This window comes from Phocoena phocoena, chromosome 13 (genome assembly GCF_963924675.1).
Source record: "Phocoena phocoena chromosome 13, mPhoPho1.1, whole genome shotgun sequence".
NCBI lineage: Eukaryota > Metazoa > Chordata > Mammalia > Artiodactyla > Phocoenidae > Phocoena > Phocoena phocoena.
The window spans coordinates 81999288-82025969 of record NC_089231.1 but is presented as its reverse complement, the minus strand read 5'-3'; the positions used below and the strand labels follow the sequence as shown (position 1 = coordinate 82025969).

Here is a 26682-nt window from a genome sequence, read left to right as displayed (position 1 = left end):
TGTACAAAAAACAGTTTTATTAATTACCCCAACTGTGCCTCTGTTCATGCTCTAGGTCACACTTGTTTCTCAGATTCGGCCCAGGCTCATAGGCAAGTTACCAGATTAGCAAATAGGAAAACTGTTCTGCAAAACAGCAATTGTCAGCTTAAGGCATTACTACCATTGCAGAAAGAAGCAAGGTTACTAAGGAAGTTTGGACAACCCAGGATAATGATTTCTGGGACAGGAAACCCTCTCTGAAAGGGCCAGTCCATGCTGCTGCTAGGAGATGACACTCTTGCTCTGGGGAACAGGTCACTCCTTTAAACCCATCCACAACATCACAGACAAAACACTTTCTATTCCTCGTGCTTTCAGATTTAGAAGTTAGTTCTATAAAAAGCACTCTGTCCCAGAAGCCCCGACACGTCCACGGGCCTCTGAGTGCTCACTTGGTCCTCCCTGACTGGAGCAGAGGAGGATGGAGATATATGGAAGGTTGGTCAGGCTCAGTTTTTAAAAATGAAGTCACTACTAGAAATACGGAGCAAGGGGCAGAGACCCCTGCTGCAATCACATGCTGAATCATTGTCCTCCCAGAGAGCGGGCTCCTACAGGTTCCTTCAGTCCATGGAAGTGCTCAGAGCGGGGCAGGCCAGTGTGGCCACGGAGCTGTGCCTGCCTCACTGCATGCCGAACCACTGCTCCTGGTCAGCCCACTGGGCCGCCTCACTGTCGCTGCCCTCCAGGTCCCCTTCTTCCCCACTCCCTTCCATGTCGTCCACATCCTCCTCCTGAGTGGCATCCGTGGGACTCTCCTCCTTCTCCATCTTCTGCATCCCCTCTAGAGACTTCTGGTCATTGGGGTCCAAACTAGGGGACAACAAAACAAAGGAGAGGCCTGAATCTCTGCCTTGCTTCTTGCTGGCTGATGCGTCATCTCTCCCTGGCACAGCAGTGAAATGACCACCCAGTCACAGAGAAACTGCTAATGCCTGGCCTCTCCAAACAACTCCAGTTCCATAGGGAAGATCGAGGGAGTCCACCACTAGAAGTGAAAAAAGGCATCTTGTCCTAAGTTTTAGAATTCTCAATTTGAGTTTTCTCCATTTATTTCTTAAACCTTTTCACACTTAATACCCCTAGCATTCTGCTAGAGGAAGATACTAGATAACACAAATGAAAAAGTAGCAAAAAACCATTAACAGAAAAATTCAAATATAATTTAACAGTATTAGGTTTTTAAGTTACAAGTTTACAAAAAATACTTATTTTTCTGTGAGTAAAACTGTTCCATGTTCTTATGATATAATTAAACATATAGCATTTCAGTAGTCAACCAAAATCATCATGCTTACCATGGAACAGATTTGTCAACTCCTAGGTTAGACCCCAGGACCCAAAGCTACCCAACCTGGGCATTTGACTGTAGCAGCTAAGAGTATTGTGCATGCCAAAACCCTCAAAGTTCAGAGGGTCCAGAACATTTATTTACTTGGTTCCTAAGCAATCTCTCCTCTTGCTTTTGTGACCATCACTGAGGCCAGCCCGTGTCCAATTTCTAGCAAATCCCGCCTCTATATTTTATTTTCACATTTGCTTCTGGGTTTCCAAAAAGCAAATGAAACCCATGTTGGAATCCTGTTCCTACTTATGTAACTGTAGATTGACTGTAACATCTCCTATTCTCTGAAACCTTCCATACAGCTCTCACCCACACACAGCGCTCCCCACCCTCTGCACTCCCACCCTGCCTTCTAGAGACTGCTTTGAAAGCACTTAGCACATGGTATCTATCAGTCTGCACGTCTGAGACTGAGCGATCCCGGAATCACAGCATCCCCAGTGTTTACTGAGATGCCAGGCACATGAGTGGTGCTTAACTGCTGAACAAGTAAATGGATGTGATCAGACTCAATTAAAGACAGGCCTCCACCATAACTTTATAGACACACAGACAACCCTCAAAGAAATCACTTCTGTATTAAGCAGTAAGAATACCACTATTTATTTAGTATTTACTATATACCAGGCACAGTGCTAAGAGCTTTACACGGAATAATCATTTAATCCTCGTTTAATCATTTAATACCTAATAAGGTAGATATAGACAAGGAAATCTGTTAGTAACTTGCCCAAGATAACAGGTGGTAAAGGTAGTATTCTTCAGAGCTTAAGTTCTTAACTACTACAGTAGGTAGAAACATGGGAAAGTACTTACAATACGTTGATTGAAAAAGCAGAATATAAAATATATACTACGTATAACCCTATAAAAATACGTATATGTGTTGGCAAGGCCAGGAAGATGATCTACACAAATGAAAACAGATGTTATAGTGGTGTGGCTGGTTATGAGTGAAACAGTTCTTTAATGTTAATATCACTTAAGGAAAAGACTTTAGAAGTCATAAATTTACAAACAACTCTACCATTACTATTATTACTGTTTTCAACCATGGGCACAAAGTGTGTGTGTTTCCAGAACGCCTGTTACATTGTTCCCTGCTTCCTCTACCCCTCAATGACCTTCCCCCCATGGGAGGCTAAGTGCCTACCTTAGTGCTATACTATACTGGTCCATTGCTTCCTGATACTCATTGACAGCTACAAGGAAATCTCCTAGGATCCGATGCAGGACACAGTCACTCTGATTAGCTAGTGCGTTCCGCAGCAAAGCAATTCCATCTTCATATTTCTGTTCTCTGCCTGAAAAGAAAAAGACTCTCATTTTCCTACTTACACAACATTTCGAAATATATTCCCATCGCAAGTCATATACACAAAACCACAACAATGATCACAATCCAACATCTATTTATAGATGTCAAGAGAACAGTGGTGTGGCAGGAAGTGAGAACAAGGTCGTTTGAATTCTTATTCCATTAGGAACTCTGCAGTTTGAGTTCTGATTTTTAAAAACTTACTCACGACCAAAGTTCATATAAAAAGCCAAAATGGATTTTATTTGCTAAAATACCCTAAACTCAGTTCATCATAAATCAGGACTTAAAAAACCAAGTCTAAAAGGGAAGTCATAAGATGGGTCAAAACAGTTCAAATTGGTTAAAACCAGTTATATTCGGCCCAAATTAGTTCAGGACAAAGTGAGCTGAATAGGTACTAACCAAGTACACCTGGTTTGAGCCACTCCACAAAAGTCATTCTAAGCCAATTACATTTGGTTGTGCTAAATATAAACCAATTCACATGGGCTCAGACCTAGTGCAAAAGCACACACCTGTTTGGTCATCTGTAACCAACTGGGACTAGGGAATCCAACTGAGATCAGGTTTTACACAATTAACTACGAACAGGGAAGTAAACAAGATACACTTACTAAGCAGTTCCGCTTTTTTCACCACAGCCTTAATGTAGTCCGGCCTTTGAGTCAAGGCTTTATCTAATAAAGTTTTGGCTTTCTCCTGTGTCACTGGGTCTTCAAGACAAACGGTGGCTAAAAGGGTAAGGGTCTGTGCATTTGCTCCTAGAGTTTTGTAAACATTGTTAGCCATTACCATTGCTTCACGAATACTGTTGGAGGCTAAGTAACATTCGATGAGACCTGAAAAAATATAACACAAAGTTCAACCACATTACCATTCCAAGCCATGCTTCCATTCTGACAGCCTTCCAAATTACAAACCTTCAAAGTTTAAAACAAAGGGCAGGCCAAGGGAAAAGTCTGATGGTGAGATCAGACTGAAGGGTATGTTGATGGAACAGCTAAGAGGTGCTCTTCCCCAGAGCACTTGACGGACGTGGAAAAAGCCTGTAGCGCAAAGGCACCTTCAGTTAGTGAAGGAAACAAACATGCACAAGTAAACCAAAGCATGTAGGCAGCCCAGCTGCAAGTCAGAGGAACAAATGTGACACTAACTAATGTGACATTAACATACTGTGAAAGACGGGGTTTCCAACAAAACCCAAGGTTTTGCTGCCTCTTAACAAACTGTTTATTTCCAGCTGTGCTCAGTCACCTTTAGTCCTACATTTAAGGGGGAGGGCTCCTACAGTCCACAGCGAATGTCCAGCTCTAAAAACTAAAGGACCTAGGGAGTAACCTCAGGAGAAAGGAAGACCTTTTCATTTGAAACATAAACATTATCTCAAGAAGCATTTGCTGAGGGTTTCCCTAAACTGGATGGAAAGGGCTTAATCAGATGGATCAAATATACTGAGATCGGCAGCTCCTGCCTCTTTCCATACCCACAGCAAGATGCTCAACAGGGTCATTTCAAGTACAGTCAACTCTCAACTGTTCATGCCAAGAAATCAAAGAGAACAGAGGAGGTACTTTTTAGCCCAAAGCACTCATCAAAACAGAAAAACAGCTTAAACCCCAAACCCACACACTCTCTGGCAGATTTTCTCTGTATACTCCTCCACCCTAGTGGCATTTATAATATATGTGCACATTCTACCACACACTATGGTTACTTAACCAGCAATTACCTAACTCTTAAGGGCAACGTGGTGGATTCAGAATATGGTGGTTGGTTGTAACTACCTACTGAATAGTTTTACTTTCCTGCTAAAGCCCCACTGGAAATTCAGAGGGAAATGTGAAGAATGCACTTCACTGATCCAGGGCCCCCACCAGTAAAGAAAGCTTGGTTGGCGGCTGCAAGAACCACCAGAAGGCATAACCAAGTCACCCCGATCCAAATTTCCAAATTGTGGCTTGAGTGAAGGCATCCCATAAAGCCTCACTGGCCAACTGGGGAACAACTCTAACTATCCTGTGTCCAATCACTCACTGTGGTAATGCAGTTAGCTGCATTCCTAGGCTCTTGTGAAATAGGCACACAGCAGACGGGAGTTAGCGTGATAAAAGCAGCTGGGAGGCTAGGGAAGCTACAGTTTCAGGATCAAGAATTTAATCTGAAACCAAAAGCTTGGTTTGTTGCAGTTTCTTAAGAACAAATCCACAACAGGCATAGTTCTCTGGCTATCTAAGCAGATTTGTTCTTTACACCAACTTCCAAATTTTATTTCTCATACTTGAACTCATCTTCCTGTTAAGAGCAAATCACTCCTAGACTCCTGGGTTTATTTTTAAATTCTTATAAAAATATGCTTTGGAGGAACTGCATCTTGTAAGATCTATTTTAACGTCTCTGACTGAGTCACCAAATGCTGCTGAAGCTGGCATAGCTTTGAACTCCTAGGGGCAGTTCACACGAACTTAAAATAGTACATAACAAAGTTTGACCCTGATCATGCCTACTCTAGAGGTCACAATGAACTGACCAGTTCCCACAACCAACACTGTCATATGGATACTGAGTTACCCTATGAGTAATATTTCTGGCCCAAGGTAAGACAACTGTAAAAAAGAATAAAGACAGGGACTTCCCTGGTGGTCCAGTGGTTAAGACTCTGCGCTCCCAATGCAGGCCCGGGTTCGATCCCTGGTCAGGGAACCAGATCCCACATATGCTGCAACTAAATAAAGATCCCACACCCGGCAACTAAGACCTGGCACAGCCAAATACATAAATAAATATTAAAAAAAAGAAAAAAAACAATAAAGACGTACCAAGCAATCCAGCACAGTGCCAGCACAGAGAAACTCACATTAATGAGTGGGCCACGTTTGAGAAACAAAACATGACCAAAAAAACCAACCCAACTATACCCTAGCCAAAAATCAGAAACAAAAAATGAAAAAAAATGGATTTAAAGTATGGAGTGAAAAGTCCGGCCATAAATGAATTTATAATGCCTAATGCAGTGGTTCCCAAATATGTCTGCACAATGGCATTACCTGTGATCTTAAAAAAGTACTGATGCCTATATCCCAACAGCAAATATTCTGACTTAAACAGTACTGGAGTGACCTAGCATCAGGATTTTTCTAAGTTCCCCCAGAGGACTCCAATGTACAAAAAACTTTGGAAACTGCTGGCCCAACAAAACCTTCCATCTGAGTGCTGTCGCCACATCTACAGATCCACACCATTCATCTATATTTTTTATCTTACCTTCATAACAATCTAAGCGACAAGGTGCAAGACGTATAGCCTCCCGAAAGTGGATTATTGCTTCTTGGACTCTGCCCATGTTTCTAAGTGCTGCTCCCTTAAGTAGCAAAGCTTGAACACTATTACTGTTCAGCTGAATGGCCTTGGCTCCTAAATAGAGGGCTCGGGAGTAGCGTTTGCTATAGAAGCTATGACACCTGGAGGAAAAAACAACCAAAAGTTAGCTGAGATAAGACCATAAAGAAACTTCTTCAAAAAGGAAAATCAGAGAAAAGGCCCTCTACGTGATCCTTACTACAAACCCCTTACAACTTTAGCCTAAGATATTAGTGAAAAAACAGAACAACAAGAATCTACTGAATATTTATTTTTAAGGGAGAAATCTTGATACGGAAGGGAAAAATTACAAAAAAGAACCTGATGGGGACTTCCCTGGGGGTCCAGTGGTTAAGAATCAGCCTTCCAACACAGGGGACGTGGGTTCAATCCCTGGTTGGGGAACTAAGATCCCACATGCTACGGGACAACTAAGCCCGCACGCTCTAGAGCCCGTGCACCTCAACTACTGAGCCCACAGGCCGCAACTAGAGAAGCTCACACACTGCAACAAAGAGCCCATGAGCTGCAACTAAGACCCGACACAGCCAAATAATAATAAAATTAAAAAAAAAAAAGAACCTGACAATCTGGGTATGTTATCAGGTCAGAGACATTCAGAGAATTTGTAAAGCCAGGTTAGTAACAGCAGCACAGTTCCTGGCCTGCTCACTGATGGCTGCCTGTGTGCAGGTGCAGTGCTGAGCATGATACATTCACTATCTCAGTAAACACCTACCCCATAAAGCAGGGGTATTATCCTCATTTTCCAAATGCGAAAACAGACTCAGAGAAGTAAATGATGTATCCAAAGTCACAGGCAGACCATGATTTGAATCCAAGTCTTGATTATCCCTTAAACCAAAGCTTTCAAATCTATATTCTATTGAGGAGGAACCACAATTTCCTAAAGAATCTACTAAAACTGGGGAGAAAAGGGAATGCATAAACATACCCAGAGACCACCCAGGGTTCCGCATGTTGATCAGAAATATTGAAAAGGCGGCAGCCAAGGTTCTCCACATCCTCCAGCCGCCCTTCTCGTGCCAGGAGGTAGCCATATACATCCATTCCTACAGAGGAAGAGGCTCATTAAAGCAGCAGGTGTCTTTTCTGAAGGAGCTGTAACCTTCATCGGAGTCCACACTGAGGCCCCAGCTCCAGCAGGGTCTGAGCCCTCTCCACCATCATGAGCTCCTCCCACCAGCATTCCCAGTTTCCTACAGAATGACTATTAAAAAGACAAAACAGGGCTTCCCTGGTGGCACAGTGGTTGAGAGTCCGCCTGCCGATGCAGGGGACACGGGTTCGTGCCCTGGTCCAAGAAGATCCCACATGCCGAGGAGCGGCTGAGCCCGTGCGTCCGGAGCCTGTGCTCCGCAACGGGAGAGGCCACAACAGTGAGAGGCCCACGTACCGCAAAAAAAAAAAAAAAGACAGAACACATCCAAAAGTAAAAACAAAAACAAAAACAAAACAAAGAGTAGAAGGACCTACCTCACAATTTGAAAGCCTGTTATTTTCAGGAACTATTTGTCCCTATATCCTGTGGTGTGATAATACAGCTATCCTAACACATAACCAGAAAAGGCCCAAAAAAGGCATCAAATTAAGTTCTCTCTTCCAACAGGTCTAGACACAGTCAGGAGTACACACTTAATATGATGGTCTCAGAAAAAGCCTATTCTAGAAAAAGCATCTAGTTCCTTCTGGAGTCTAGTTCATTTAAGATCATCCCCCAGCCCTACCCCCCCCCCTTATTTTCACTCATGTTCTATTAAAAAAAAGCCCCAAGCTCGCTGTCACCCATCTCTTACCACCATTCCCCTCCATTCCTTAATATTCCTTCAGATTCCAAAGAAAATGCCTCTCAAACCAAGATTACTGCAGCTCTCCCTGCTGGCCCCTGGACTCGGGTCTGAGCTTCTAACTCCAAGATGCTGACTCTACTGCCAGGCTACTACTTCTAAAACATCATTTTCATCATGGGCACAGGCAATTTGAAGAAGAGGAATAACAAAGGGCAGGAGGGGACCTTGGGCAAACAAATTCATCTTTCTGGATCTGTTTCCCCATCTACATGCTTGTGAAGTTCCCCTCCCTGCTCTGTCAACTCTACAAAACTGGGATTTCCCTGGTGGCACAGTGGTTAAGAATCCGCCTGCCAATGCAGGGGACACAGGTTCGAGCCCTGGTCCGGGAAGATCCCACATGCCATGGAGCAACTAAGCCCATGTGCCACAATTACTGAGCCTGTGTGCCACAACTACTGAGCCTGTGTGCCACAACTACTGAAGCCTGCGTGCCTAGAGCCCGTGCTCCACAAAGAGAAGCCACCACAATGAGAAGCCCGTGCACCACAACGAAGAGTAGCCCCTGCTCGCCACAACTAGAGAAAGCCTGTGAACAGCAACGAAGACCCAATGCGACCAAAAATAAATCAATAAATAAATTTATTAAAAGAAAAAAAAAAGAGTCTACAAAACTGTTTATTGTCACAAGGTCATGTTTTTCTGATGACCTTTTTGGGGCCTTTACAAGCAGACATCAGCCTATCTATTCAACCTTATTTCCTACTATTCCTGCGCACATTACCCTTCACTCACTGCCACTCACCCAACAGCCATCCTTTGGAAGTCCCTGTGGCTTACCTCCTTCAGCAGCAATGTTCTTTTAAATCAATGATTTTTTTGTTGTTCACTTCTAATTACTTCCTTTAACCACCTGATCACTTTCTTAGTATCTGTTCACTTACTCCTTTTTAACTATATTTAAGGACACAGTAAAGCTAAATTCCCTAAAAGGATATACGGTCCTGGGGATGCCATCCAAATTCTCAGTCAGGCACATCATAAATCTGTAAATCATAAGGAAGGGCTATGATCCCTCCCCAAACAAAGAAAGCTAAATAATGATCTGTGGGGAGATGACACTTAAATTCAAGCAAAAACAACTGCCCAAAATGGAATTACCCAAGTGTCAGAGACACTGTCAAGGCCTTAAAAAAAAAAAAAAGGTAAAAGGCTACTTTAATCAATTTTATAAAATATTTTTTTACAAAAAACTGTATCAGAAGATCATGTTACATCTTCTCCCTATCTTCTGATTTGCCCCTCTACAGCCACCTCCATACTGCCCCAAGAATTACTTACCTTTTATCAGATAAGGATCCAACATCTGTGCCTGTTCAAACTTGAGGACAGAGTTTTTATTGTCTCCAGCTCTGAAGTACAGATCTGCTAAGCTTCCCAGTAGGTCCACGTTATCTCTCAATAAGGACTTTTTCTCTAGTGAACTTTAAGATATTAAACATTGAACCTTAAAATCTATTGTAAATCCTCTTAGTTGTTGAATCTGGGTGATGGGTATATGGGCACTATTTTCTTTTATGTATGTACAAGATTTTTCACAAGGAAAGACTAAAAAAAAAGTGTAACTAGATTTTCTTATTCTGAGCTTTTAACTTAAAGTTATATAAGACTGGATAGTAAATACACAGAACAAAGCAGAAATCTCTCTCATTACCTAGAAACTTTCTGGTTGCAGTTTTTCAGAGGATAACATATACTATACGGTGTTAAATGTAATGTCATTCAAAGTGACAGCTACTTATTATTCAACCATATGACTTTGCCTAACACAAACCCCACTCTTGTCCTTGGACTTTACCTGACTAGAAAGAAAAATCCCAGTCCTGAGGCAACCCAGGTCAGATGCTGCGATAATCTATGCTTCTGGGGCATCCAAAAAGATGTTCTTCCAGGTTCAAGTATGACACACTGAGGCCGACTGTTTTGCAAGGGTTACTACTTTTGCAAGTACAGAGCTAAACTTGGTCCAAGTTTACATTAACAGAGACTATTACATCTGGGACCATTCAGTACATTAACAGACTAACAAAGCCTAGGGACAACTGGCTGTAATACCAACAGATAAGCATCCATTTTTCTGTTTTGCTAATTTATATACATAAAACCCCCATATAAGGGCCCCAAGAATACTGAATCAACTTTGTGGCTCTCACCAGATGGTATTGATTGCTCTCGAGTTGTCACCAACGTGCACAAAAGCATACGCTTTGATCCACACAGAAAGCCAATCTAAGTTAGGCAAGGTCTGGATCACGTTCATCGTCATTGATGCCACCTCTGCACCTTTTACAGAAAGGGACAGCAAACCTAATCCAACAGAAAGTAGGAGAAAGAAGGTGAGGCATAGCATCCTTCTTCTACAATGCAAAAAGCAATAGGCTACCCTTTCTCTAGGTTATAAGGCAACCCTTTCCCTATTCTAAGCCAAGATGGACATGACAGAACAACTACAGTATTTCTTGATCAGTGAAAGAATACACGGCAATAGTAACCTATTGACTCACTCTCTGGAGGTGAAGCATGGGCAACTTTAAAAAAAATAAACTTATTCTAATGTACAGCCAAGATTATCTTAGAGAGTAAACACTCCATGAAAATAGGGAGAATGACCTGTACCTAGAATGGCATCAAGGGCTAATGGGCACTGCCTCAGCACTTCCTTATAGCTGGTGACTGAAGGTCGCTCCTGACCAGCCTTCTTGTACAGGTTTGCCAGCATCATGTTTATCTGTAATGAAAAGAAAGGACAATAAGGTAAGTATATATTTAAAAACAAAATCTCACCATCAATAAGTCCTGATTTTTATTATCAGTTATTCTACTTTTTACTGGAAAATCTACCCAAAGCTATGTGGAAATAAAGCCCAACCCCATTCTTCAAACCAAAGAGGAAATTACTACTTTGCTTTTCCTATGTCCTCCCATTTCCCCCCAAATTCTTCTCACTTACCCAGCCAAAAGGTCCAAAAATATCTGGACCAAAGATGCTGCCTCTGGAAATGGAAGTAACCTTCATTTGAGAAATGTTACAGAATTCTAATTACCTTGATTTTTAAGACAGAAGATGAACTACCCTAAAAATGCTTGCTTACATATTTTATTTTTTAAGTTTATATATTCTAAATGCAATTAATATCACAGCATGAGAAAGTGAGGAATTCTTAACACAGCTAATTAAAAAAGATCAGATGAATTTTCCCCAAAAAGGAAATGACAGATACAGAATAAAACACTTCGCTTCTCTCTGACAATTGGTCTAGCAGCTAGACTCTAGCCTTTCTAATGCTTGAAGCTTTGACCCACAGGTACTGTCTGACTGATCAAAGTAATGCTACAAAAATCAAACTCTAACTGACCTCTAGAGGTGATGATGATCCTGAGATCAGCTACACTATTTAAATCTAGTGAATATATTTTTAGCACAATTCAAATATGTAACTCAGAAAAGCTCTAGTTAAAAAAAAAAAAAGAAAAACCCTTCCTAAAAATGCAACAGGGAAAATTTGAGAATACCTAAAAGTTCCAAAGAATATAGAAGTTACAGAGAAGGGATAAATATTCTTAATAGCACAAAGACAAAAACACAATTTTCCAATTTAAAATTAATAGGTACTAAATAGAACACATTGTTTGCCAAATCATTACCCTAAGGAAGCAGTCAACATGAGGGAACAAAAGAAAAAAAAAAGCCAATCCCCAATCTCCTCAATTATCTGTAGCTTGGTATGCCAGACACTTACTAAAAATTACTATGAAGATAAAGAACATCAACATCTGTTCCAATTATGAACTCATAGTATATAAAAATCTAGTATGCCATTAATCCATACTGAATCAAACAATGAAATAATGGATACTAGAAATAAAACTTTTTTTTTCATTCAGATGGTCTTTTAATCGGCTTCATGAAGCCAAAGAAAACTGCTTATAAGAATTCCTTCACCCCTTCAGATACAACATTGACGGGACATGTGTACGTCTTCTGGCAAAAAAGGACAATATAAATACACATTTTCAAGAACCTCTCGGGGATGTCTGCAAATCTACTGTGGGTCCCACAGGACAGGTGGACGCCCAGGCCAGGGCAGCCCGGGTGCTCTGCTGCCACCTGCACGATTCTACCACGCTACACTCAGAAACATGACACTGAGTTGGAAAAAAGCTACAACTTGCTCAGCTTCGGACAAAGAGCAGATTCAGAGTCTGTTCAATCTCAAAGAGAAGTGACTCAGGGCACCCAACTTCACGGGGCCGACCCCAATGAAAAGAAAAAGAAAAAAAGCAACACAACCAAAAACAAAAAAACAAAACTCTCACAACCCCTGGTGATTTTCTGAAAAAAACCTCTTGGCTCACGGTTAAATGGTAAAAGTAAAACTGGAAGTGCTCTTCAAAACGTTTTTAAGACTCTTAAAAATGGAAAGCGCTTCCTTAAAAAGCAAAGTGTAGTAACAAGGCCATCTGGGGGCCAGAAGCAGTCAGGCTGTGTTTGACAAGATCAGAACCAGTAAGACTACAAAAGTGGGTACAAGGACGTGTGATCACTACACATTAACGATTCAGCGGAGCTCCCAAAATCTTTAAACATACGGCCACTGGAAGGACGATCTCAAGCAGGAAGGATTTTTACTCGTGTGTAGCATAACTGTTGCAGCTGTCTCTGTAGGATCCGCCCGAGCTCCGGTCACCGCAGCTGCCACCCTGACTCTGGCTGCTGTAGTAGTCTCTGGAGCCTCCATAGCCCCCACTCCTGGACTCAAACTAGCTCCCCCTGTAGCCGCGGTCCCCTCCTCCTCTGGAGAACCCATGGCCCCGGCCTCGGCCCCCGCGGAAGAAGCCCTGGCCCCCAGCAGAGCCAACTCGGTACCTGCGGGATTGGTTACCAGACGACTTGCCAGCCTGGTCAACCCAGATCTGCCGCCCATCCACAGACTTCCCGTTCATAGCCATCATGGCGTCCTTGGCATCGCTGATGTTCTCAAAGGTGACAAACCCAAAGCCCCTCAATCGCTGGGTCTCCCTGTCTTTCACGACCACCACTTCTGAGATCTGTCCATATTTTGAGAAGACCTGCTCCAGTGACTGCTTGTTGGTGTCAAAACTCAGCCCTCCGACGAAAAGCTTGCCTTCATGTGATGCCATGGCGGCCAATGAGTCGGGCAGGTCCCTGGCACAGGTGGGAAGATGGCACGGCACAACGGCCCGAGCTCCTAACGTGCAAAGTGACTCAAAACTATTTTTTATTTGGCCTCAGATTTTCCATTTTAGGCTATGTTGAAATGCAAAAAAAGGTACTTAAAGGAAAACTCCAGTACTGGTGTCAATACTTGAAAAAAATAAAAGAATTAAATTTAATATCCTTTCTTGACTGCTTATTATTAGCAAACTACAACGGACGGACCATCTGTCTCAACAAATATTAAAATTCCCTTTAAACTACCTGACACTTTGAAAGAGTGAGTTTTGAGTACTACCTAGTAGGAAAGTCAATTCTTTTTAAAACAGATCCTTACTTGGGGGCATCATTAAAGCCACATTCTACCAGTTACAAACACAAGCAGTCATCGTGTTCTAAAAACTGAGTGAGAAATTGTTTGTTGGTATGTTTCTCTTAAAAGTTGAAGATTTTCCAAGATATAATAATTTCACACTGGAATTTCCTTTAAAATTGTGAAACAATGTGTGGCGGTGTTTACCATACATTAACAAACATTTATTTTGACTCACTTCCTTGTTCTTTACACAGACTGAGAAGCCAGTTAACTCCCTAACGGACAAGAAAGAAAAACTGTAAATATTCTAGGTTTATGTGTGAGGCACACATCTTTGCTTGCTCCTGGCTACAACAGCTCTACAGAATGAAGAATGAAAGATATGTACTCCTAACATATGTGGACTCCTCTGGTCTCTCCTGAAATGATGGCTATAAACACCAAAGTGCTGGATACAAAGCTCAGCTTCTTTGCCATTACTCATTTTAAAATATGTCCCTGAACTCCCTCAAGTCATCAAGGAAGAAATTACAGTACATTTCCAATAAGATAAGGAATAGCTACCATGCAAAGTTTATAATCAAAACAGCATTTTCCAAAATAAGACACTCTTTACATATACAAAAAAATTATTCTTGGAGTAACACTTTCATAGCGTACCAGAACATAATTTAGTATACAGCGCCCAGCTTATTATGAGACAAGTTAATCTATAATATACTTACAAATGTTTTTAATAACAGCTATCACCATAAAATATACTGAAGAAATAGCTTACTTTTGAAAATTCAGAAAATATTAAATAAATCCTCAACATGAGGAGATGCTTCAACATGTTCTCATAAAGTTTGATTATTTACTTTTAAAACTCAGCAACACCTGGGTGAAAAAACACTACCTAAATACACCAGGTCCCTACTGGTTATGATTCCTTTTCTTTTAAGGGCAGGAAGACATCATACCTATAAAATTCCTTATTGTTAAGCACACACTGCACAGAACAGTTTTTCAATGAAATGAGGATGGTAGGTGACATGAGAGTATGAAGAATATTAAATACTGATGTGAACTTACTCCTAAGAGCTAAGATTTTCATTGTTTTTCTAAACTGGACTTCAAAAAAACCTGTAATCAGAGATGCCCAATATAATACTCCTTATAGAATAGTACTTTTAAAAAGTATTCTCACATACATGAACTCAACTCATACCAGAGAAAGTACCATTATCCTCAGTAAGGAAAAAAAAAGTAAAGCCAGATTTTTAACTTGTGCCAAGTTCATACTGCACACAGCTTGAATGCCCTAAACTCAGACAAGATACCAGAACTTTTGATTTCAGTTGAAGGTGTTCTATACATTATAATATGTTGACAAATCAAACGTACAAAAGGATCTTGTAGTCTTAATTCTGAAAATGAAAGGAATACACACTATCAAATGCGTATACCTATAGAATGCAAAAATGAGGTTCTAAAAAGTATTATTGCTACCTGGAAGTATACTGCAAATCATATTTCCTACAATAAGAAACACCAAAAAATAAACATATGTAATATTATTCTCCAGCTACCACTTTCATTAGCTGAATTTTCAAGGTCTCATAAGAAAGTCACTCCTCCATCTCTCTAAACAGGGAGAACAGGTGAACAAAGTGGGAATTAGAGACAAGGATAAAATGTTCAGATGGAATCCCTGAAAACATGGCAGAAGAGGGTTGGAAGGACTGGGGAAGAGAAAAATATGTAACAAGTTGTTAATTCAACTTACTTTGGGAGTTCTTTGTCTTGAAGGGATCCCATCAAGAATAGCAATGGCATCTTTATCTTGTTTTAGCATTGTATAACATTCAGCCATTTTGTACTTTACTTCAATTTCAGATGGAAGACACTTAAGAGGAAATGAAAACATCTCTTCAAAATATTACTTCAACAGTATAGCAGTTCTTCAAATTGTTAAACATAAGTACCATATGACCTAGCAATTCTGCTTTTATGTATACAGCCAAGAGAACTGAAAACATGTCCACACAAAACCTGTATACAAATGTTCATAGCAGCATTAATAATAGATAAAAAGTGGAAACAAGGCTTCCCTGGTGGCGCAGTGGTTAAGAATCCACCTGTCAATGCTGGGAACACGGGTTCGAGCCCTGGACCAGGAAGATTCCACATGCTGCAGAGCAACTAAGCCTGTACGCCACAACTACTGAGCCTGCACTCTAGAGTCCACGAGCCACAAGTACTGAGCCCATGCGCCTAGAGCCCAGGCTCTGCAAGAGAAGCCACCACAACAAGAAGCCCACACACCACAACGAAGAGTAGCCCCTGCTCACTGCAACTAGAGAAAGCCCACGTGCGGCAACAAAGACCCAATGCAGCCAAATAAAAATTAATTATTTAAAAAAGTGGAAGCAACCCAAATGCCCATCAACTAATGAATAGTTAAAATATGGCATATCCATACAATGGAATATTATTCTGCAATAAAAAGGAATAAAGAACTGATTCTTTATTCCATGCTGTAACATGGATCACCCTTGAAACCATTATGCTAAGTAAAGGAAGCCAGCCACAAAAGGCCACATATTGCACAATTCCATTCATATGAAATGTCCAGAATAGGTAAACCCACAGAGGCAGAAAGGTTAGTGATTCCCAGGGGCTGGGGAGATAAAGGGCAGGTTTCTCTAGGGTGATGAAAATATTCTGGAATTAAGACAGTACTGATGGTTGTACAATTCTGTGAATACACTAAAACCCACTGAATTATGAATTTTATGTTGTGAATTGTATGTCAATTTTTTAAAAGACTCTTTAAAGATTAAATGTATTTGATTCACATGGAAGGTTCAGCATGGTGCTAAGCATACAGAGCGCTCAAAAACAGTTAACTACTGGCCTTCCCTGGTGGCGCGGTGGTTAAAAATCTGCCTGCCAATGCAGGGGACACGGGTTCGAGCCCTGGACCAGGAAAATTCCACATGCTGCAGAGCAACTAAGCCCGCGAGCCACAACTACTGAGCCTGCGAGCCACAACTACTGAAGCCCGCGTGCCTAGAGCCCGTGCTCTGCAACAAGAGAAGCCACCACAATGAGAAGCCTGCTCACCGTAACAAAGAGTAGCCCCCACTCACCGCAACTAGAGAAAGCCTGCGCACAGCAACTAAGACCCAACAAAGCCATAAATAAATAAATTTTAAAAAAGGAGTTAACTACTTCTATGAATGATTCTGTGTGGATAATACACATGACTTCCATTCAGTGTCAGAAAACAGAATTCCTGGCAATCAGCTCTTTAATAACAAAAACAAAGGATCTGGGCTTCCCTGGTGCCCCAGTGGTTAAGAATCCGCCTGCCAATGCAGGGGACACGGATTCGAACCTTGATCCGGGAAGATCCCACATGCCGTGGAGCAACTAAGCCCATGTGCCACAACTACTGAGCCTTTGCTCTGGAGCCCGCGAGCTACAACTTCTGAAGCCTGTGCACCTGGAGCCCGAGGAGAAGCCCGCGCACCACAACGAAGAGTAGCCCCTGCTCACTGCAACTAGAGAAAGCCCGCGCGCAGCAACGGAGACCCAACGCTGTCAAAAATAAATAAAAATTAAATAAATTTTTTAAAAAAAGCTTCGTTTTAAAACAAAAACAAAGGTTCTACATAAAAAGAAAGGAAACAAGAGTAAGATGTACAGGCTTTAAAAAAAAAGCAATGATGTTACTTTGTATCTTTTTTTAATGTGGAAAAATACAGAACACAACTCATAATTTCACTTCCAGTTCATTCTACTGACATTCCTCTTAAATAAGTTGCGTGTATAATTTAAATTTAAAGACAGATTCAAACTGAAAAGTCAAAGTTCCCCTCTCCCTAAAGCTTCCCATTAAATGTATTTCCTTCACGCACACAGAAAATTTTTCATGTATATTAACCATATATATTTTAGGCATACACCAAGATATACTTATATAACTATAAACTATCCCCTTTAGGGAATTCCCTGGAGGTTCAGTGGTTAGAACAACATGTTTTCACTGCCCAGGGCCAGGGAGGGCCCGGGTTCAATCCCTGGTCCCGCAAGCCGTGCGGTGTGGCCAAAAAATTAAAATAAATAAACTATCCCCTTTAAACAAAAAGAGTAGTGAACACACTGCTTCAAACCTTATTTTCTTTACTAATATACACAGTGTTTTCCACATCAGCACATACACCCCTATATTTCATTTCTTCAATATTTCCATCATATTCCATCCTAGGGCTATATTATAATTTAACTAGATCCTACTGATAAACACTTTTGCTTCCAGTTTCTTACCATTATAAACAATACTACAATAAGCAGCCCTTAGTTATATACCCTTGTAAACCTTTTGTGAATCTACTATTAGGATTAATTTCTAGCAATGGGATGACTGTCCAATGGTGAAATTATAATTTTTTACCCTTCATTTATTTAATTATCAAGCAACCAAAACTAGTAGGAATTCATAAGATTATTTTATATAAATTTCCCCAGGTGCTCACTATCCTAAAAACTGAGTTACAGTTTAAGAGTGTACTTTCATTAAAATTATTAAAAACACTTTAGATTTTGAGTTCTGTTTGTATAAAAGGGAGGAACAGGGACTTCCCTGGCAGTCCAGTGGTTAAGACTCCGCGCTTCTAACACAGGGGGCGCAGGTTCAATCCCTGGTTGGGAAACTAAGCCAATAAATAAATAAATAATAAAATAAAAGGAAGGAACAATGAAAGGCTTTGGTTAGAGCCTAGATAATTCCATTTAATTTTTAAACTAATTAATTTAAAATTTAATTCTATTTTTAGATTCATCCATAGAGTGAACTTTGCTTCTAGCCCTTAGTGCTTGGTTGGATGCATTCTTGCATCTAAGTGGTTTTTCATCTTTGTTTCTCCAGTCAGGTCCCCTTTAAAATTACTTTTTATTTTACTTCTTCTACATCTAATCAGCAGTCTTTCAAATTCCTTCAGCGTCTCTTGCTCTCAAAACAACCCAACCAACCAAAACCACATCACACATCTATTTCCAATTACCTGACTTTGTGGAGTGGATGCAGAATTTCCAGTTGAAGGTCTCACTTTTGAAGTTTTACTTAAGGCTTTCTTCTGCTGTAAAGCCATAGTATACTTACTCACAGCATTCCGATATTCCTTATCGTGAAAGAGAGAATCTGCATGATACACCAAAAGCTGGTACTTCTGAGATGGGGAGAATAACTCACTAGAAAACAAAGAAAGTATACCCCCTACATGGGTTGTTTTGAAATGTAAGAAAGAACGCTCTCCTTAGTGTCTACATAAGCCTAATACACCTTGTGTTGACAGTTTACAAAAAAGTAAATTTACCTTAAGTGCTACTCCCCCAAAAAAGAGGCAACAGTCATACTTCATGCCAATATGGTCAACACATGTAGAAAATTGCCTTAAATTGTTCTCTTTACTATAAAAACAATTGATACATCTAAATCAAATTCAGTAATACAGAGATATACAAAGAGAAATGTAATACAGTTGACCCTTGAACAAACCAGGTTTGAATTACAAGGGTCCACCTATATGTATAGATTTTTTTCAATAGCACACACTACAGTACTACACCACTCTTGGTTGAATCCATGTGTGCAGAACTGCAGATATGGAGGAAATGCATATATAAAGGGCCAACTATAACTTATACGTGGATTTTTGACTGTGGGGAGGGTTGGCACCCCCTCCCCTCCCCTGAAAGTTGTTCAAGGGTCAACTGTGTATCTTTTCCTCCCCTTCTTTAACCCAAGCCCTCTTAATTGAAGAGTCTGATATATATCCATAACTCTCATATTAACATCAATTTTTAGGGTAATACAGACAAAAGAGAGCAATCATGACTTAACTAATATTACTAAAGTAATATTAGTTTAACCCTACCAAATAAGGGTTAATATTACTTTATAGGGTTAATATTACTTTAACCCTACCAAAGAAGGGTTAAAGAACCTGGAAAAGAGAAACTCACCACTCTGAATCATTTTTAGCTAAGTGCTGAACAAAAAGAGGTTCGGAGGGTACTTAAAACTCTTCAAATACTGAAGAAAATGGGAATACTAAAATACCGAAGTATGGGAATAGACTAGGATAAGCCAGTGGGACAGAGTGGAACAGAATGAGAGAGGATTAGCCTTATTTGACAAAGGTTTTTTTTTTTTTACATACAGAAGTAAACTTCACTAACAAGAATTTTTACTTCCTTGAGTCTCAGGGGTTTAAGGACAGCGTAACGGAACCAATACATTTCAGAACCTTTTCTTTAACCTTGAATATTGCTCACAAGTGTTATAAGTGCCTAGGACTGGCCACCAATCTTAATGGGAAACTCGTATTTTTAATCTCCAATCCCATCCTTCCCCCAGTTAGAGTTTACATTTTTTCATTGACAGGGAAAACCTACAGCCACTTAAAATGAAAGAACAGTCAGAGTCAAAGAACTCTGGAGATGGTTAACTGCTCAGCAAATGAAGGATACTCAAGAATAGGTACCATAGATTAGTAGGTGCCAGGGGCTGGGGCAAGTGGAATTGGTGAGTGACTACTAATACATTTGGGGTTTCTTTTGGGGGTAACGCAAATGCTTTAGAACAGACAGTGGTGACAGTTGTACAACTCTGTGAATGTACTTAAAACCACAGAAATGGGGGCTTCCCTGGTGGTGCAGTGGTTGAGAGTCTGCCTGCCGATGCAGGAGACACGGGTTCATGCCCTGGTCTGGGAAGATCCCACATGCCGCGGAGTGGCTAGGCCCGTGAGCCATGGCCGCTGAGCCTGAACGGGAGAGGCCACAACAGTGAGAGGCCCACGTACCGCAAAAACAAAACAAAACAAAAAACACAGAAATGTATTCTTTAAAAGGGTGAATCTGATGGTATGTAAATTTTATCTTAGTAAAAAAATAATTTTAAAAAAAGGATAGGTAGGCTAAACACTGGATATAAAGTTACAAAGGAAAGTCAAAGACTGAAAGGTACAGTCCAGATAGTTGAGATCTCTTCCAACTCTGAGATTCTATATATTTAGTGAGAAATAAGATGTGAAAGAAAATAGTTGATTTGATAGAAATACTACACTCAGAGAAAGGATTCAGATGTTTATATATTGTAACATACATGCCTACTTATGCATGCGTAAGTTATCTCTGAAATGATACATGAAAAACTGTTAAGTTGTTGCCTCTGGAGAAGGGAAATAGTGGAGTGAGGTTCAAGACTCAGGATCAGACACTTATCTGCATACCCCTTCAGTACTGTTTGATTTTTTTTTATGGTGTGTATTGGCAATTAAGAAATATTAAAATATAAATGATAAAGGTCAGAATTTAAACACCTCCTGAAGCTAGGAAGGAAACTGCCAGTTTAGCCTAAAATAAAGAACGGGCCAAGTCTAATCAAAGGACCAAACTCCTTCAAGCTATCCTGTAACATCTTCAAGAACCAAGAATAATGACTAACTGGTGCATAAATTCCCAATGGTAGACACTGTATGCTTTGACAAATCACTCAGAACCAGGTGAAAGGCTCCAGAATAAACAAAGAAAGCCGACAGAGACCAGGGATCCTCACTGTCAACACTAAGTGGATGGTGGTAAAATGATGGGTCTCCTGTAGTGAGGTCCAAAAGCACTAATGGAAATGAAATAGGTAGCAACAGCTGCAACGCCCTTAAGTGGCCCAGACAGCTTCCAGAGCAGGCCAAATGCAAATGGGTCCACCCTCAGTAGAAGATCACAATGCCATTTAGACGCAGTAGACTGTGGTGGGTCAGAATGGAGACTTTAGAGTCAGAAGGACCAAAATCCAGACATTGCGGCTCTTCCACTTACTAGATGTGTGAACTTGACACGGTATTTCACCTTCCTGAGGTTGCACGTATTTCCTTAGTACCTTCAATAAACGTTTGAGTGCGTACTGCACACAGGCACTGTGCTGATTTCATTAGGTGTTAAGTGATGAAGAACATAGATCTTAAAAGTTCCCATCACAGGAAAAACATTTTTCTGTAACTATGTGAGGTGACAGATGTTAGCCAAACTTACTATGATGATCATTTCACAATACAGACAAATATCGAATCATTATGTTGTACACCTGAGACTAGTATGTCAATTATATCTTGGTTAAAAAAAAAAGTGATGTAGAATATAAAACAGGGCAAAGGGATAGAATGGTGAGGGTAAGGGACAATTCTGGTGGCCAGACAAGAGTTCTCTACGAGAGAGACTGTCATACAGAGTGATGTAAGTCAGAAAGAGATAAATATCGTATATTAACGCATATATGTGGAACCTAGAAAAATGGTACAGATGAACCGGTTTGCAGGGCAGAAAGTGAGACACAGAAGTAGAGAACAAACGTATGGACGCCAAGGGGGGAAAGTGACGGGGTGTAGGATGAATTGGGAGATTGGGATTGACATATATACACCAATATGTATAATATAGATAACTAATAAGAACCTGCTGTATAAAAAAAAAATTAAATTTTTTTTAAAAAAGAGTTCTTTAGGAGGGATATCTGAGCTGAAACCTAAATGAGGAGGCAGCTCTGAGGCGAGGACTCTAAGCAGACCCGCAAATGCAAAACCCCTGAGTTGAGAACGCGCTTGGTGTGTTCAAGTAACAGAAAGAATAGCCAGGGAAGCTGGAGCACAGACAGAGTGAGAGAGAGATGTTTGGCCTTGTAGGCCATGGGAAGGAATTTTAATTTAACCAAAAGGGAGAAATTTAAGCACAGGGGCGACATGCACTCAAGGCTGGAAATAGCCCTGTGCTTCATCCGCAATAAGACTCCATAAGCGGCAGCTTTGGAAACGTGAAAAGGGCAATGCGAGTCCTTCAAAAGGTGCCACTCTCATCCATCAAGGAAGTCTCCCGTTTTCAGGTGTTTGCACGGACGAGAAAGTAAATAAACCCTACTGACACACCCAGGGAAAAAATCAATCTCAAATGCAGGACAAGGGTCTAAAACCAGGCGATTGGGCTTCTTTGAGCCTCGGCGAGCGAGAAAACGTTCTTCGGGAAGGAGCTGGGAAAGGATGAGTCAGCCCAGCGATGTGACAGTCGCTATGCCGGGCGACAAGTTCCTTAGGAAAACCTCTGCTCCCAACTTTCGGGAAACCCTAGCCAGGGTGGTCCTCAGAGCCCCCGCCTTCCGTTTCTCGAAGCAGCCGCTCGCCGCATCCCCCGCAGGGAGCGCATCCCAGCGCCCGGCACAACGCGGGGCCCCAGAGAACTCAACTTCGTTCCTAAGTCGGCTCCGCCCGACGAGGCCCTCGCTGACCTCGGAACCTCAGCTGGGGCCCGCAGCCGCTCCTTCCCGCCAATCCCCAGGTCCCCTCAGCCCCCGTTCCCAAACCGGCGCCGCTTTCTCCTCAGCCCCAGGCCGCTCCCCGCCTCAACTCACGGGTTGTTATTACTCATTGTAAGTAACAAGCTGCTGAGGAGCCGCACGTTGGAGTGCAGCCCCGCTGCCGCCATGTCTCGCAAGTGGTCTATCACATTCATTCTGCCCAGCAAGGCCGCCGCGTCACCACGGCGAAGAGAAGGTTGAAGCTCCTTCGGGAAGACTCCAAGATGGCCGCCTCGCCAGGGTCCATCGGGTCTACACGCGGCACCGCCCCCAGGATAATAGGCAGCTACCGAAATGCCTGAGAAAAACGAAAACAAAAACAAAACCTTCCCCGCCAAGCCCCCTGTGAGGTGTACGATTTGGTTTGGGGTGGGGGTGGGGGTTGTTTTTAGCAAAAGTTACATCATCATTCTAAGCTGCAAACTTTATGGAGGGCTTACAATGCGCTGGGGACAAAAGGCAACTCAGGACGAATGCATGCCCAATTGAAATGAGTCTGAGAGGACTCTCAGAAATTAATAAAAATGTATTGATATTTATCATAAATAAAAGTTAATATACTAGTAGGATGCAGGGGAAAAAAAAATCCCCAACAGCTGGAATTAGATATTTTAATCAGGAGCCAGGGGTAGTCCTAACTGCTTTTAGTCTCGCACGAGCGCGAAGGCTGAAAGCGCCACGCCCCCTCCCCTCAGGTGTTGCGTGTACCTTTGGGAGTACGGCTTCCCTCTTTGGGTGCAAAAGGACGTATTTTTACCATGGGAAATTACTCACTAGCTCAGAGTTAATAAAGACTAGGTTGAGTTTTAGCCGTCCTAATATGAGTGTAGTGTTATCTTGTGATTTTTATTTGCCATTCCCTAATGACGTATGAAATTGAGCATCTTCTCATACGCCTATTTGCCATCTGGGTATCTTCTTTGGTGAGTTATCTGTGCAGTTCTTTTGTCCATTTTTTAGTCCGGGTGTTCGTGTTCTTTTTTTTTTCTTTCTTTCTTTCTTTTTGGCCGCAGGGCACGACTTGTGGGATTTTAGTTCCCCGACCAGTGATCGAACCTGGGCACTCCGCAATGAGAGCGCGGAGTCCTAACCATTGGATGGCCAGGAAATTCCCAGGGTGTTCGTGTTCTTATTGTTCAATATTAAGGGTTCTTTGTGTATTTCGGATAGCAGTCCTTTATCAAATTTTATCAGAGAATATTTTGAAAATATTTGCTCCAAGTCTGTGGCTTGTCTCATTCTCTTGACCACTCCCTCGCTTTAACTTTCAGTAAGAGTCCTGAAATGAATGACTAATAATAATGGCCCGAAAAGAAACAGTGAAAATATTATTTTATTAAACTTCATCTAAATAATGATGTCAGTAAAATTTTTAATGAAAAAATAAAACCAATATTACAGGACAAAAAGTTAACGGATTAATACTTTTTAATTATATTAATGTATTTTTAAAAACTGTTACCCTACATGTTGGATTAGCAAAGAAATGAATAATATACAGTTTCTGGTCTTGACCTTTAAATTCTGAAAACTTGTCAGTGACTGCCAAGCTGATCATCTTTGCGTATTCATGTTCCATACACAGTGTAAACAGATTTGTCAATTATTGGAGCACAGCCATGAAAAGACAGGGAGGAAACTTAAATGCATATTACTAAGTGAAAGTAGCCAATCTGAAAAGGTTACATTCTGTATGATTCCAACTATATGACATTCTGGAAAAGATAAAACTGGGGACAGTAGAAACATCAGTGGTTGCCAGGGATAGAGGGGAGGAAAGAAGAGGTGGAGCAAAGGGCATTTTTAGGACAGTGAAACTATTCTATACGACACTATGATGGTAGATACATGTCATACACTTGTCAAAACTCATAAAATGTACATCACCGAGAGAAATCTAAGGTAAACTATGGACTTTGGGTGACAATGGTAGGTTCATCAGTTGTAACAAATGCACCCTGAATGTGAGATGCTGATAGTGGGGCAGGCTGTGCACGTGTGAGGGCAGGGGTATATAGGAACTCTCTGTTAGTTGCCCTCAGTTTTGCTCTGAACCTAAAACTGCTTGAAAAAATTAAACTTAATAAAAAAGAAGAAAGAAGGGGGGGTGTCAAAATTGACCTTCTCTGGGTGTCAAACACACTAGATACACCATTGTATCTAACACACTTGCAACAATGGCTGACACACAGTAAACATTATATAAATGCTTGCTATTATACTTTTTTCTACATTTGAAATATTTCATAATTAAAACCACATCTAATAATAGCAAAAAGTGGAAACAAGTGAAATGTTCACCAGCTGATGACTATATCACCAAATATGGTATATTCATACAATGTAATCCTATTCAGCAAAAAATTAAAAACGAAAAGAACAAACTACTGAGAACAACATGAATCTCAAAAATATTATGCTAAATATAAAGTCATCGTAGGTGAAAGAAATCAGACCAGAAGAAAAAAAAAATCACATAATCCCTGACTCCATGTATATGAAATATCCAGAAAAAATAAACTGAAAGCAACAGAAAGATTTGTGATTGCTTGGTGGTGAGGGTGGGAACAAAAACAAAAGCCCATGTTCTGGGACTTCCCTGGTGTCGCAGTGGTTGGGAGTCCGCTGGGACACGGGTTCGAGCCCTGATCTGGGAAGATCCCACGTGCTGCGGAGCAACTAAGTCCGTGTGCCACAGCTGCTGGGCCTGCGCTCTAGAGCCCGTGCGCCACAACTACTGAAGCCCATGCGCCTGGAGCCTGTGCTCCGCAGCAAGAGGAGCCACCCCAAGGAGAGGCCCGCGCACCGCAACGAGGAGCGGCCCCCGCTCGCCGCAACTGGAGGGGGTCCTCGCGCAGCAACGAAGACCCAACGCAGCCAAATAATAAGTAAATAAATGTATTTTTTTTTAAAAAGCCCATGTTCTTATGGAGCTGACATTATAATGAGGAAAGATAAACAGTAACTAAGTAATACAAATAGTATTATGAGAAGGTAATAAAACATACTAAAGTATTTATGGAAGAAAAAATGTATAGGGTTTACTTTAAAATATTCCTGGGAGTGGAGGGAGATAGATGAAACAAAATTAGCAAAATGTTGATATCAACTGAAATTAAGTGGCAGGTACATGGGAGTTCATTATGCTATTCTTTCAACTTGTATGTACATTTAAATTTTCCATAAGTGTTTTTTAAAGGTGCTTAAAAGGTAAAGAAGAAAGAAAGGGAGTGTTGGTGCAGGGGCTGCCATTTTTAATCAAAATCAGAGAAGGCTGCACTGATTAGGTGACATATGAGTAAAGACCTGAGGGAAGGAAAGTGGGAGCCATGTAGAAATCTACAGGGAGAGGATCCCAAGCAAAGGAAAGAGCAAGCTTAGAGGTCTGAAGCAGGAGTGAGCTTGGCATGTTACAGGAAGAGTAAGGAGGTAAGTGGGCTGGAGCTGAGCAAGCGGGGAGAGGAGTAGGAAACAAGTTCATGGATGCCAATGGAGAGTCTTGAGCAGAAAAGTAACATGATCTGACTTGCTTTTTAAGAGGATTGTTCTGTCTGATGCGTTAAGAGCAGATTGGAGGAGGCAATCAAGTCCAAAATGTCCAAGTGCCAAGGTTGAGAAGGCCTGTTATAAAGGGAAGGAGGAAATGAGTGACAGCAGGTGGGGGAAACAGAATAAAGATTTTTTTTTTAAGATGGAAGAAATAACATGTTTATATCCTGATGGGAATGAAGGAGAATATATCACTAGCTAAATGGCAGGAGAAACATTGATAATTTCTATAAAGAAATAGTGCTAAAAGACATCTGTGGAGTTGATAAACCATACAAAGAATGCATGAAGCAAAATATTTATAGAGAAAA

At 41.1% G+C, this 26682-nt stretch overlaps 1 protein-coding gene and 1 pseudogene across 2 annotated transcripts; both read right to left on the bottom strand.

The window, feature by feature from the left end:
• On the bottom strand, nucleotides 1–23063 carry ANAPC7 (anaphase promoting complex subunit 7). 2 transcript variants are annotated; one of them, XM_065889590.1, is made up of 11 exons: nucleotides 22877–23063; nucleotides 18480–18666; nucleotides 15197–15316; nucleotides 10553–10664; nucleotides 10090–10243; nucleotides 9218–9360; nucleotides 7021–7138; nucleotides 5970–6166; nucleotides 3323–3547; nucleotides 2541–2691; nucleotides 1–855 (listed from the first exon to the last, which is right to left on the bottom strand). In XM_065889590.1, exons 1-11 carry the CDS (start codon nucleotides 22975–22977, stop codon nucleotides 666–668), a joined length of 1698 nt encoding a protein of 565 aa, XP_065745662.1. In that variant the 5' UTR covers nucleotides 22978–23063; the 3' UTR covers nucleotides 1–665. The 2 variants fall into 2 exon arrangements, with proteins under 2 accessions (XP_065745662.1, XP_065745663.1); XM_065889591.1 differs by lacking the exon at nucleotides 3323–3547 and having other exon boundaries at nucleotides 666–855; nucleotides 22877–22977.
• LOC136132914 (cold-inducible RNA-binding protein pseudogene) lies at nucleotides 12698–13078 on the bottom strand (annotated as a pseudogene).
• Nucleotides 23064–26682: the final 3619 nt, after the last annotated feature.

Coding starts and splice junctions, on each gene's coding strand:
- ANAPC7 (XM_065889590.1), bottom strand. CDS start 22,977: ATGAATGTGATAGACCACTTGCGAGACATGGCGGCAGCGGGGCTGCAC. Junction 18,667..22,876: donor ACAATGAGTAATAACAACCC/GTGAGTTGAGGC, acceptor TTTGTTTTCTAG/TGAGTTATTCTCCCCATCTC. Junction 7,139..9,217: donor GGATCCTTATCTGATAAAAG/GTAAGTAATTCT, acceptor CTTCCTCTGTAG/GAATGGATGTATATGGCTAC.